A 13,665-nucleotide genomic window follows, 5' to 3' on the forward strand; every position below is an offset into this window, starting at 1 on the left:
AGAAACATGGCTGAATAATGGCATTCCGGACATCGCTAGTGAGTTAGCTGAGCGCTACATTCTCCGGGCAGACAGGACGGCAGAAGACTCCGGTAAGACCAGAGGTGGAGGGTTGTGCATTTATATAAATAAAGCTTGGTGCACCAACTCTGTTATCACTGGAAGTCACTGCTCACCTAACCTGGAATTTCTTATGGTTAAATAGACCCTTTTATATGCCCAGAGAATTTACATCGACAACAGTTTCTGCAGTATACATTCCCCCGGACGCTAATGCTAACCTTGCAATGAAAGAACTACGTGCAACCATTAGCAAACAACAAACAATTCACCCAGAGGTTGCTTTTATTGTTGCGGGTGACCTCAATCACTCCAACATAAAGACGGTCCTCCCCAGATTTGACCAGCATGTCTCCTGCTACACCAGACACAAAACTCTGGACCAGGTTTACACTAACATACCTGGAGCTTCCAGAACTACCCCTCCCCCATTTGGGTAAATCAGATCACATCTCCCTGTTCCTCTTTCCCACGTACTTATCACTTATTCAACGTGTGGACACTCAAAGTGTGACCAGAGGGAGCAGACTCTGAACTGCAGGACCAGTTTCAACAGACTGATTGGAGAGGCAACCTGTGGCTCCTACATAGACATCGACAGCTACACTTCCTTCATACTGGATCATATAATCATTACAATAGACAGTGTCACTACACAGGAACAGATCACCCAAACCAGAAGCTCTGGATAAACAGAGAGGCTCGCTTCTTACTGAAGGCACGCAACACTGCCTATAGATCTGGAGACGCACAGGCCTATAGTATAGCCAGAGCTAATCTGAGATGAAGAAGGCCAAGCACTGCACCAAACTGAAGATGGAGGAACACTTCAACTCAAACTCCCAACGTATGTTGCAGGGCATTCAGGCCATTACTTACTACAAACCTACTTACCCCTCTCCTCCATCCACCGATATCACCTTCCTTAATGAGCTAAATAACTTTTATGCTCACTTTGAAAGGGATAACCAGGAACTGACAAACAAAATCGAGCTTTCTGCTGAGCTCCAGCCATTTACACTCACGACCAGTGAAGTCAGCGCAGCATTGAGCAGGATTAATGCAGGGAAAGCTGCAGAGCCTGACGGCATTCCTGGACGTGTTCTCAGGATGAGCTGGAGAACTGGAAAGGGGGTTCTGACAGTCTTATTCAACCGGTCTCTTGCAGAGCTATAGTGCCTGCCTGCTTCAAGACCACTTCTATAGTACCAATACCAAAAAACTCCTCCGTAACGTGCCTTAATGATTACCGCCCAGCAGCGCTTACCCCCCATCATCACCAAGTGCTTTGAGCAGTTGGTCTTGGATCTCAAAACCTGTCTCCCACCCACACTGGATACTTATCAATTCGCCCATCGCAAAAATAGGAGCAGGGAAGATGCAATTTCCATAACGCTGCACTCAGTTCTCTCTCATTTTGGACAGTAAAGACACTTACGCTGGAATGCTGTTCCTTGATTTTAGTTCAGCGTACAACACTGTCATCCCATCCAGGTTAATCATCAAACTTAGAGACTTGGGTATCAGTACTTTACTCTGCAACTGGCTATTGGAGTTTCTGACCAACAGACCCCCCAGTATGTTCGTTTAGTCCACCATTGCTCTTCTACCCTCCATCTTAGCACTGGTGTACCACAGGGCTGTGTGCTGAGTCCTTTCCTCTATTCCCTTTTCACCTACGACTGTGATCCTGTACATGGTTCTAGCATCATTGTCAAGTTTGCAGATGACACCACGGTGATCGGACTCATCAAGAACTACCACGAGTCAGCCTACAGGGAGGAGGTGGACCGCAGAGCTGCATGGTGCACTGATTACAACTTGTTGCTCAACACTAAGAAAACCAAAGAACTCATAGTAGACTTTAGGAAGGGGAAACGTGGAGCGCACACACACACATCCATAGGTAGTGGACTGTGTCACTAGTTTTAAATTCCTAGTGATTGAACTGTCCAATGACCTTACATGGACAATCAACAGCTCCACACTGGTCAAGAAGGCTCACCAGCGCCTGTTTTCCCTGCAGACTCTGAAAAAGAACCATCTCTCCTCAGAAATCCTGATCAACTTCTACCGATGTGCCGTCGAGAGTATCCTGGCCAACTGGATTTCAGTTTGGTATAGAAGATGTACTGTGTTAGACCGGAAAGCACTGCAAAGGGTGGTGAACACTGACCAACGCATTGTAGGAACTGCACTCCCAAACTTAGAAGACATCTACAGGAAACGTTGTGACAGGAAAGCACTAGTGGTCGACCGATATTGGTTTTTTGATGGCCGATGCCGATATCTTAGAGAGCAGGGTGGCCGATGGCCATTTATTTTAATCAATATTCAATAATAAATATCAATACAAATCTTTAAAATAAACATGGCAACTTCTTGTATCTGCAATCCTATAAAAAAAAATTTCACAAATGAAGTAATTGTTTACAAATATATGAATATGTGAATAAAAAGGAAGTAAACACTGTAACAGGGCACTCAGTAATCTGGTAATTGTATTGCACTGGTTATTTTACGTACAGCACACAGTGAAAACGATATGAATATGACAGTGGGCACCTGGATATAGCACAGCATATTTTAAAATAAAGGATTTAAAGTTTTTCGATCGTGTCTCCTGTGATGCTGATCTTCTGTTTGCATTCACGCACTTCACACGGACCGACCATCACTCGCAGTCACACGTTTATCAGGCTACAAACGCACACTTCACCAGATATCACAGCTGGATTCCATTAATCTGCAAGGTTTGTGAAATTAAATGTTTATTAGATATTCAGAGATTTGTTTAAATTACGTAGATGCGCATTTGCTGAATGTTGACAGTAAATGAGAAAGTATTTTAGCCTGATTGTTTACCTTTTCTGTTACAAATAATATAAAAGCAAACGCTTTACTTTTTTCGCATACCATTTACTTTCTTTGTTTACCAGTTCTGTCTAACAAAGTATTAGATATGACTGACAGAGATGGTAAACTAATGAAGAGGGAGAATGTGAGTGAGCGCTGTGTGAGCAGGCGCTGGTGTTCCCAGCGCCACCCGTCAAAATAAAAGTCAGGAGCGCCGTCAAAATAAAAGTCCCGCTTCCAACACATCGGCCAATCAGAAAAAAGTATCGGCCGATGCCGATATTTAAAAAATGCTAAATATCGGCCGATATATCGGTCGACCACTAGAAACATCATAAAAGATTTCTCTCACCCGGCTCATGGACTGTTTGACCTCGTACCGTCTGGGAGGCGCTATAGGAGTCTCCGGACCAGGACTAATAATAATAATAATAATAATAATTCATTACATTTATATAGCGCTTTTCTCGGCACTCAAAGCGCTTTACATAGAAGGGGGGAATCTCCTCAACCACCACCAATGTGCAGCATCCACTTGGATGATGCGACGGCAGCCATATTGCGCCAGAACGCCCACCACACACCAGCTTACTGGTGGAGAGGAGACAGTGATGAAGCCAATCAGTATATGGGGATGATTAGGAGGCCATGATGGACAGAGGCCACTGGACAAATTTGGCCAGGATGCCGGGGTTACACCCCTACTCTTTCGAAAGACATCCTGGGATTTTTAATGACCACAGAGAGTCAGGACCTCGGTTTAACGTCTCATCCGAAGGACGGTGCTCTTTGACAGTATAGTGTCCCCATCACAATACTGGGGCGTTAGGACCCACACAGACCACAGGGTGAGCGCCCCCTACTGGCCTCACTAACACCTCTTCCAGCAGCAACCTGGTTTTCTCAGGAGGTGTCCCATTCAGGTACTAACCAGGCTCAGCCCTGCTTAGCTTCAGTGGGCAACCGGTCTTGGGCTACAGGGTGACATGGCTGCTGCAGTAGGTTACTAGCAGGTTTAGGAACGGATTTTTCCCCACAGCTGTTCCCAAGCTGAACTCTACCCCCTAGTAACTCCTTTGGAGTCCTCCATTCTACTCCACTGATGAATAGATGCAGTTTGATGGACTTTAAAACAGAAACGGCCATTCACTGCCATTTTAACTCCAATTGTATTCGTCTGAAAGAAGAATGTCATATACACCTAGGATGACTTGAGGGAGAGTAAATCATGGGCTGATTTAAATTTTTGGGTGAACTATCCCTTTAAAATGAAATGTGTAAGAGAACCGGTGTGTGCGGTTATCATGCGTGTGTGTGTGTGTGTGGGGTCGCGCTCACCCTGCAGTGCCTCTCGGGGTCCAGCGGGCCGGCCGTCTCCTGCAGAAGTGCGTACGCTCGCTGTAGCGCCTGGTACTCACGGGTCAGCTGACGGAACCGTAGCTCCGCCTCCTCCCGGCAGAAGACCTGCCCGACAACACAAGCTGTCAATCACAGCTGTCAACATATCACATCATTTACCCATCCACACTTATCAACATTGTGTATTATTGTGATATCTATATTTGCAGTGCAGGGCGAGTAATAATCTGTGTTTCCATTCACCTGTTTTTATGTGCATTTTGGGATATCGCATTTAAAAAAAAACTGCTGAATGGAAATAACAAGATAAGCGTTAATTTTAAAAATGCGCATTAAAAACAAGTGTCTTTTTAAACATTTATCCGATACGAAGAGATGCACATAAACTATGATGGAAACGGAATAAATCCCTGTATGCGCAGCATAACCTCACGTGACTGCGTCAGCAGAGGCTGTGATTGGATGACTGGAATAACCAGCGGACCAATGCCTTATAACCTCATGCCTTAAAGCTGTACGCTAATATAGTTTACATTCTGTATAGATACAAACAATCAAACAGTTGAGATTTGATATATAGTAATATTGCTTATGTATGCGAGTAAAGTTGGATACTATATATTATAACTTTACATATAGAGTTGTCTGATAATACACTCAGTGAGTGCACTCTTCTTTAATGAGGCGCAGCACTACTGTCGAGGGTTATATACAGTTAATGACCCACTGCTCGTTATCCAGCTCTGCAGAACTAATGAACCAGAGTCAACAGCACATCTGACCAATCAACACGCCTGATTCACAGCCATGCTCTGAGGTAAACACTGCATGAACACGCAGAGCTCAGGTTCATCCGATCAGATGTTCAGGTGTTATGTGGTGTACAGCGTGTTTCGTTTCGTACATATGATCTAGGATTTTGTATTCATAGGACACAAAATATTATCATTTTACTCTGTACTGCATTATTCCTGTCTGTCTAACAAAAGTGCAGGGCTTGTTTAAATCACTAATACTGAATATAAACAATAGTAATAGTGATGATTGCATATAAACAATGGGATTTTGAAAGTGAGACAAAATAATTATTAAATAAATTCTCAGAAAGATTGATCGATAGTAATAATAATAATAATAATTCATTACATTTATATAGCGCTTTTCTCGGCACTCAAAGCGCTTTACATAGAAGGGGGGAATCTCCTCAACCACCACCAATGTGCAGCATCCACTTGGATGATGCGACGGCAGCCATATTGCGCCAGAACGCCCACCACACACCAGCTTACTGGTGGAGAGGAGACAGTGATGAAGCCAATCAGTTTATGAGGATGATTAGGAGGCCATGATAGACAGAGGCCACTGGGCAAATTTGGCCAGGATGCCGGGGTTACACCCCTACTCTTTCGAAATACATCCTGGGATTTTTAATGACCACAGAGAGTCAGGACCTCGGTTTTACGTCTCATCCGAAGGACGGACAAGAAAATATGCATTAAGAGAGGTGGATATAAGTACACTCCTGTTCAAACGTTTGGGGTCAAGAGATGAAAGACATTAACACTTTTATTCACCAAGAACGCATTAAATTGATCAAAAGTGACAGTAACGAGATTTATAATGTTAAAAAATAGTTATAATGTTTTTGTTTTTTTATATAAAATGTATCACAGTTTCCACAGAAATCTGAAGCAGCGCAACTGTTATAAACACTGATCACCAAATCATCATATTAGAGTGATTTCTGAAGGATCATGTGACACTGAAGACTGGAGTAATGATGCTGAAAATTCAGCTTTGATCACAGGAATAAATTACACTTTATTATATATTCACATAGAAAATAGAATAATATTTCACAGTTTTTACTGTATTTTTGATCAAATAAACGCAGCTTTGCAGAGCAGAAGAGACTCATTAGAGATGCTTGAGTGTGTTACATCAGCTAGTGAAGTAAATCATGACATACGTCCTCGAGGTCCTCTTCGGGTGTAGCAGGGGTGTGATCTGTGTTATATGATGTCAGAGACGACGTCTCAGAGTCGACAGATTCTTCATCAAATCCAAAATATGTCTCCACAACATGCCTCTGAAACACAGAATATACACGTCTTCATAAATCACTCACTAACTTTCACACGATATGAAGCAAACGAGACGTGGGATGATGATTTCCTCTCGTCAGCTTCAGGATCACACCGGCCGTTCCTGCTTCCAGACCTGGCATTAGTGCATCACTACAAATGTTTCTTTTTACAGACTGAAGGAATCAAGGTGATTGTCAGCGATACCCACAGATGCTGGAAACACAGACCCGTTTCTGAACCCACAAAAAAGCTCATGTTACTCATGAAATCAGAGGTCCCTCAGATGTGTCTCTTACCATCGTGTTTGTAGGTCATCTCCTGACAGCCGGAGAAGTACAGACACACCAGCGCACACAGACACAGGAACATGGAGAGATACAACACCAGCAGAAAGTACTCGCTCATACTGAACGGGTTTAAGCACACACCCCGAAATACACTCGCCCCAGCATCATCTCCCCCAGCAGATGTGTGTGTGTGTGTGTGTCCTCAGCGTTCTCAAGCACAGTCGCAGATGTGTGTGTGTGTTACGCCAGTGTCGGATGAGTTTATAGTCACGTCTGCTGACTCCACCTCCTTAGCAACACTTCTGGAGAACCAACAACTAAACCTGATCACCATCACAACATCAGGTCCACACGCAACCTTACCTCGTTATTCATCTCATATATTCAGGACATCCACAAACGTTCCCAAGATTTCTCTTCTTCTCTTCAAGGTTTTTTGTCATTTTCAGGGGACAATTTTGTACCCAAATTATAGTACGTAAATACAAACACACACCAACTCAGGGATAGTGACATCTGCATACATCGACTTATTAGTTGAGACTTTTTAATGTGTTTTTTAGTTGTTTGGTTTAGTTGTTTTTGACTGTTGTGACCCTTTAGACAAGAGGAGAAATCTGGAGAATGCCTGAGAAAGGAAAGAGAAAGCAAAGGTCTCGAGAGGCCAATTACTGTGCGATGCTAGTCAGAGGAGAGCGTTGCTTAGAGACGGAGTCCGTACAGAGAAGAGAAGTCACCCGAGCGAAACTTCCACATGTGGATGGAGACGAGCTTCTGTGGATGAGCTCACCTTGGGTAACTTGATGTTTTTCCTCCGGTTCTTCTTGTTGATTATCAGCCTGTCCCGCTCCTGAAAGCACATCCAGACATCACATTAAACACACACACACACACCTCATAGTCGTCGCTCTGCGCTAGTTTCATTTCACATTGGATCAGAATGAGTGTCACATTTCAAAAGTTTGGGGTCGGTAAGATTTTCTGTGTTTGAAGAAGTCTCTTAGCATTAGTTATCTTAGTCTTAGTAGAATATTATTATTATCTTAGTTATTCTAGTCTCTTAGTTCACGCGACAACGATGTGCTAAAACTGAAAAAGTTTCCGGCGTTCACACGGATCCACGACTGCACTCGCTATATTCTGCTGCCAGGCCAGTAGATGGCGATCTCACTTTATAAAGAAACACTATACGCACCTATAGACTGAACACGTCACACGCATGACGTCACCGTTTTCACAGTTTACACAGACAATAACGATATCGTTTTTAAAAACGTATACTTTGAAGGTTGCGTTTTCAATTCCCCAAAACGCCGTTTCCGTTTGTAGTTGAAACCGGTGTCGTGTAGAAGGCCTTTAGGCTGTCTCTATATTAATCTGGACACATCATCTGGAAACCACATCAACGCCCCGTGGATGAATGTGAAAGCACTGCTGTGGTGTAGTGAGCACTGTGGTATTTGAAATCGATGAGCCACGTTTAGTCATGTGATGTACGGACAGATATCTATATTTACACCGGCATGTGCTGTTCACTTCACAGTGTTGCTACAGTGTTACTTTAGACAATCTTCACATTACATTCCTGAAAGCTGACAGAAGATGCGGGCGATTGTGTTTTAGACCAGACGGTGTTTGACCTGAGGATCGAGCCAGAAGAGTAGCGTGAGAACTTTATCATATCATCCCAGCGGGCGTTTATTACCTTTTACACACGTGCAGTGATGATTTAAGCGTCTGTAACAATGTTTCAGTGTGGACGAGAAACATGGAAGACGTTTGGAAACTCTAGTGTGGAATGAAACTTATTAGTATAAATGTAGTTTATGCTCACCAGGACTGCATTTATGTAAAAGACGTACTGTCACGTTCTGACCCCAAACTCTCGAAGACTGTGTTTCCCCGACACCGCTCTGTCGTTGGGAATACTGTAATATCAGCATGTGTGTAAACAGAAGTCATGAGGGAGGGGAAGAGAAAATGAGGCTGTAATTCATTTCTAATTAGGCTTTGTCTTAATGAAGAAAACAAACTAATTAACAGACACAGCGCTGATTACCAAACACTAGTAATTACAGGGCAAGGCCAATTAGAGAATGAGCACAAACACAGACACGCATTATAAAGCTGAAAACCAGGCCAGGACACAGAATCTGAATGTGGAAACACCGCTCCTGGTCTTACGGCTGGAACACACTATACGACTCTACACGAACACTAGGCTTCATACACTTGCAGAGTTTGTTACTAGTTCCAGAGGAAAACCTGGGCATCAAACACTGAACGACTGAGGATCACAGCACACACTACCAGACTTTCCAACAGAACACACTCACGCAGAAACACATGCTCTGTTGCTCGAAGTCATGTGACAAATGAAAACAATATGGGCACTATTTTAATGATCTGAAACACAAGTATCAAGCGCGAAACGCAAGAAACTTTGTGGGCGGATCTCGCTCTTGCGCCCGACGCAAATCTAAAATGTGTTGTTCTGAAGTAGCTTCATTACTCATAGGTGTGGTTTGGGCGTAACGTGAAATAAACCAATCAGAGCATCATCTCACATTCCCTTTAAGAGCAGGCACGTTTGTTCCATGGCGGATTGCTATTATTAGGGATGGGCATGATTAATCGATTAATCACGTTTATTTGTTATCGATTAAACTAATGCAGGTTGCGTTGCGTAGTGTGTCTTGAAGCAATGGAATTAATTTTAGCGCGGAGGTACCTGTGCATCCCGGCAACGTCAGTCCCCGGCTGCCCCGGCTTGACAGTCTCACCCCAAAACGTCATATACTGACGCGTCTTGACCATGCGTCAACATATGACGAAAAGGGTACCCCTTTAACGTCCATGTGTGACGATTCGGGTTATGGGTAGGTTTAGGTATGCGTTAGGGTACCGCTAGGAGGCGCTGCTGGTGCGCTTCTGTCTGCGTCTCATATTGACGTTAAAGGGGTACCCTTTTCGTCGTATGTTGACGCATGGTCAAGACGCGTCAGTATGACGTTTTGGGGTGAGACCGGGCTGCTCAGAGCGGGTGTTTTCGGCGGCTGGACTGGCTGTCACCAGGTTGCGGTCGCGTCTGATCCCAGATCATGTCAACATGCTTATCTTTCTCAACAGAAATCAGTAGACTGGTGCAGAAGTTCTATGGGAACTTCATGCGTTTTCTCAGATCGGATAGCTATCTGATTTATCAAAACGATTCCATTTACACCTGGTCACATAAATGTGTTTTTGCAAAACGGATATAAATCCGATCTTGAATTCCCGCGCTATATGCATATTTAAATTGTTGCACGTCATCGAATGCAACTGATAGCTGCATTTTATTGATCATCAGCGAAAATTTCTAAATCAAAGACCGCAACAAGATATTGCGGCAACAGCCCTGGTAAGATCATTTCGGTTCTTTACTTTTAATGAAGATGATTGTGTGTTGATGAATGACTTTCACTTTGATTTGCGATAGTTTGCACGTTAGCTTGATGAATAGATGCTCATCTGTGGTGATGTGTGTTGAAGTAGCGTCGTCATATCTGGATATAACATGACATATAGCCTATAACACGCTCTCACACGTTTATTTCTTATCATTTTTGGGATAAGTCAAATTTACATATGTGGTTTCAACAACCAGATGCATTTACTCTTGTCCAGTTTCGTCTGGAATGCGTCTCAGATATAAAGTATAAAGTGGTTTGAGCGATCGGATTTAAATCCGTCTCGAATGCGTTTCGGAGGGCATTTAGATTTGGTCTTTTTACGACCGGATAGCTATCCGATCACAGAAAACGGATGAAGTGGCCATGGGTGCTCGCAGCTGCAGGTTCCGCTGGTTTAGAGCACCGCAGGAATCTTCAAGTCTACCGAACGTCCAGTTTCACTGCCACAAGTTGATCTTCTTGTACTAAAGATCTCATCGAGGACAAACAAACTGTATTTTTGTATTTTCATTGCATTTTTAATTTATAAAAAGTTAAAGAAATAATAAATTTCAATATAAAAATATTAATGATTAATCGATAGTCGACCGTTAATTCTCCCGACGATCGACTAATAAAATTTAATCGAATGCCCATCCCTAGCTATTATAACAGCGGATTTGCCAGACGCGCGCCAGGAGCGGTTCACAGCCGAGGAGACCGACGTTCTCATCAGGGCCGTAAAACACAGAGAAGTGACATTGGGGATGGAGAAACACACACAGATTAGCTTCAGTTAAACAGGCGTATGATAATTTGGGTAAATGTGTAAGCTAGATTTATGCCTATTTTTTCACATCTTCATGGACACCACAATGATTTCCCTCGTGTGGAATATTTTTCCTTGTAATAATGTATGATTTGCAAAAATGAGAACTGATGCGTCTGTTTGTAGATGAGAGAATCAAAGTGTATGTGCGTTGTGCACACGCTACATTGATTATGGCCAAGCATGCGCCCTTAAAATAGCATATGAATAACATGAGCAACACTCAACGAAATTGTTTTCTAAACCTGCAAAATAGCACCAGGGAACGTTTGCGCTGGAACATGCCTCCTCTTTTCGCTGAACCGCCCCCGGGAGCGCAAGTTCATTCCCACAAATTACCAGCGTGCGTCTGTGGAGGGAAAAGTCCGCTGTGCGCGGGTGCAAAATAGGAATAAAACATGCGTTGTTGTACAAAGTCAATTGCGCTGGGTGCAAGATAGGGCCCTGTGTGTTCGAAACAAAATCAGCTTAAAACAACAAACAAGCTAAAAAAGCTGCCATCTGTGAGCATCACACACTACGCGATTTTCTGTGAAATCTGTCAACTCAAATCTGCAGTAACTAGCATCAACTTGTCCTGACTGTAAATCTCGTGCAGTGTATTCCAGACTTTATTTAGTGCTTATCATGGAAATGTTCAATTGCTTAACCATTTCTACTATCTTTGTAAACCAATAGCATCATAGCCTCACTTTCCATTAGCAAATCAAATCATGAGGGATAAAATCTAAATTATTTCCCAGGTTCACACACAAATGCATTAATATGGAAGGTAAATGTGTTGTGAATCAGGTTCATGTTCACTCCACTGCTCTCGGTGAACTACTCAAGCATGTCTGACATGGGATGATCTCAACATGCGCGCACTGAACCGAACCTGCGTGAGCTCGTCTATGGCGCCGCGCTGCTCACTGATTTGCAGGCGCAGATACTCGAGCTCCTGTTGCTCGTGGGTTTGACTGAGGTCCGTCAGAGAGGTGTGTCTCTTCAGGACGCCCGGCTGCGGGTTCTGATGAGATTTCTCCTTCTGAGGAAACACAGGGAGAGGGATTTGAATGAACGTTCATTAAACAAATATTAATGCTGCCTTTCTCAGCACACCTGTTCTGCGTTCTCTCTACTGAGCGTCTTCAGCTTGTCCTCCATGCGCTGTAGAGTCTGCTGCAGCTCTTCATTCTTCTTATTTAAGCGTTTATTCTTCTCCATGAGAGGCTTCATCTCTCCGTCAGTTTCCCGCACTCGTTTCAGCTGTGCAACAGAGAGAGAGAGAGGGGCGGATCTACAGACAGGCCTAACAGAACACATGACTTATTGTGATTTCCATCATCATTAGGTATTAACAGATATTAACAACAGTAAAAAGTGTTTTGAGAACAAATAAAAATAATGTAAGAACATTGGATCTACACCGTAAAAACGTGGTAAAGGTTGTAAATAAAATTAAGATTATTGGAGTATATTTTACAAGAAAAAACTATTTCAGTCATTTTCCTTCAAAATGTCACGTTTGATTCAATGTGTTAATTGTAATTTCTTTGTAATTATTTGTGAAATTTACTAGCAATTTCTGAGGGAAATTTTGTTCCAAAGTGTGTGTGTGAGTGAGTGTTTGTGTGTGTGTGTGTGTGTGTGTGTGTGTGTGTGTGTGTGTGTGTACCAGTTCGTTCCTCTCGTCTGACAGCAGTGTGTTCCTGTCCTCCAGCTTCCTGATGACGGCCTGCAGCTCAGCGATCTTCAGCTGAAACCGGCGGACGTCTCTCTCTTCCACTTCCTGTGAACGGAGAAACATGCTTTATTGTGTGATGGTGTGTAGGAAAAGGTCTCTGACACGTTACTCGTGTTCATGTTCCCGTTTCTGATCCCAGAACACACCTGGCTGATGCTGGAGTCTGTGTTTTCCCCGAGGGAGGGCACCAGCTCTCTCTTCGGACTCCCATGATGCCGTTCTGCTTCCACTCTCTGCAGCAGCAGCCGCTGAGTCTGACCCGCCTGCACTCCCAGCTCTCTCTCCAGCGACTGCACCACACGGTCCCTGCTCTTCAGCTCCTCCATCTCACACACACACACACACACACTTCACTACAAAATAAAAACAGCTAAGGCACAGTATAAAACTGGTCCAATATGCCAGTTAGTAACTGACTGAAATTTTTTTGCTTTGGGTAAAAAAACATTTCTCATGTAAAAAAAATGTGTTTGTCAAAAGGGAAAAAAGCTTTTGAATACAACAGCAGTTTGTGCAACTGGATATTGGACTTCCTCACTGATAGACCCCAGAGAGAACGAGTTGGGAACAAAACCTCTAAAGCCATTATCCTGAACCCCGGGGTCCCCCAAGGCTCTGTCTTTAGCCCACTGTTGTTCACCCTGATGACAGGGCCAGATAAAACTCGAACCACATCATCGAGTTCACAGACGACACACCAGTGGTGGGCCTCATCAGCCATGATGATGAATCGGCATACAGAGAAGAAGATAACCAGCTCGTCATCTGGTGTGAAACCACAACCTGTCACTGAGCGTCAACAAGACTAAAGAGACGACAGCTGACTTCAGGAGGAAGCACACGCTTCATAACACTCTCACTGTCAGTGGTACTGCTGTTGATATCACCGAGGACCTGTCATGGACCACGAATACTACATCACTGGTCAAGAGGGCTCAGCAGCGCCGACACTTTCTAAGGCGAGTAAAGGCATCAGACCAGAAGTCTCTCCAGAGAGGAGTGAGGACAACAGAGAACACCTCCAGGACCT

The 13,665-nt window shown here is 43.7% G+C and overlaps 2 protein-coding genes across 6 annotated transcripts in view; both read right to left on the bottom strand.

The window, feature by feature from the left end:
* Window positions 1–13,665, bottom strand: part of jakmip1 (janus kinase and microtubule interacting protein 1) — a 49,026-nt gene that overhangs the window by 17,454 nt on the left and 17,907 nt on the right. For all 5 annotated transcript variants that reach the window (XM_082177653.1, XM_082177654.1, XM_082177652.1 and 2 more), the window contains exons 4-10: window positions 12,782–12,961; window positions 12,567–12,680; window positions 12,011–12,157; window positions 11,787–11,936; window positions 7,440–7,499; window positions 6,245–6,364; window positions 4,255–4,380 (exon numbers count right to left, since the gene is read on the bottom strand). In XM_082177653.1, the coding sequence (XP_082033779.1) occupies window positions 4,255–4,380; window positions 6,245–6,364; window positions 7,440–7,499; window positions 11,787–11,936; window positions 12,011–12,157; window positions 12,567–12,680; window positions 12,782–12,961 (897 nt within the window). The remainder of the gene's footprint in view (window positions 1–4,254; window positions 4,381–6,244; window positions 6,365–7,439; window positions 7,500–11,786; window positions 11,937–12,010; window positions 12,158–12,566; window positions 12,681–12,781; window positions 12,962–13,665) is intronic.
* Window positions 6,389–7,428, bottom strand: LOC309504522 (uncharacterized protein). Its single transcript, XM_082177675.1, has one exon. It carries the CDS (start codon window positions 6,765–6,767, stop codon window positions 6,642–6,644), a length of 126 nt encoding a protein of 41 aa, XP_082033801.1. The 5' UTR covers window positions 6,768–7,428; the 3' UTR covers window positions 6,389–6,641.

The sequence above is a fragment of the Leuciscus leuciscus genome, assembly GCF_965113295.1.
Source record: "Leuciscus leuciscus genome assembly, chromosome: 8".
NCBI classification, from domain to species: domain Eukaryota; kingdom Metazoa; phylum Chordata; class Actinopteri; order Cypriniformes; family Leuciscidae; genus Leuciscus; species Leuciscus leuciscus.

Bases quoted from the DNA above. Each gene is read 5' to 3' on its own strand.
- LOC309504522 (XM_082177675.1), bottom strand. From the start codon at position 6,767: ATGAGCGAGTACTTTCTGCTGGTGTTGTATCTCTCCATGTTCCTGTGT.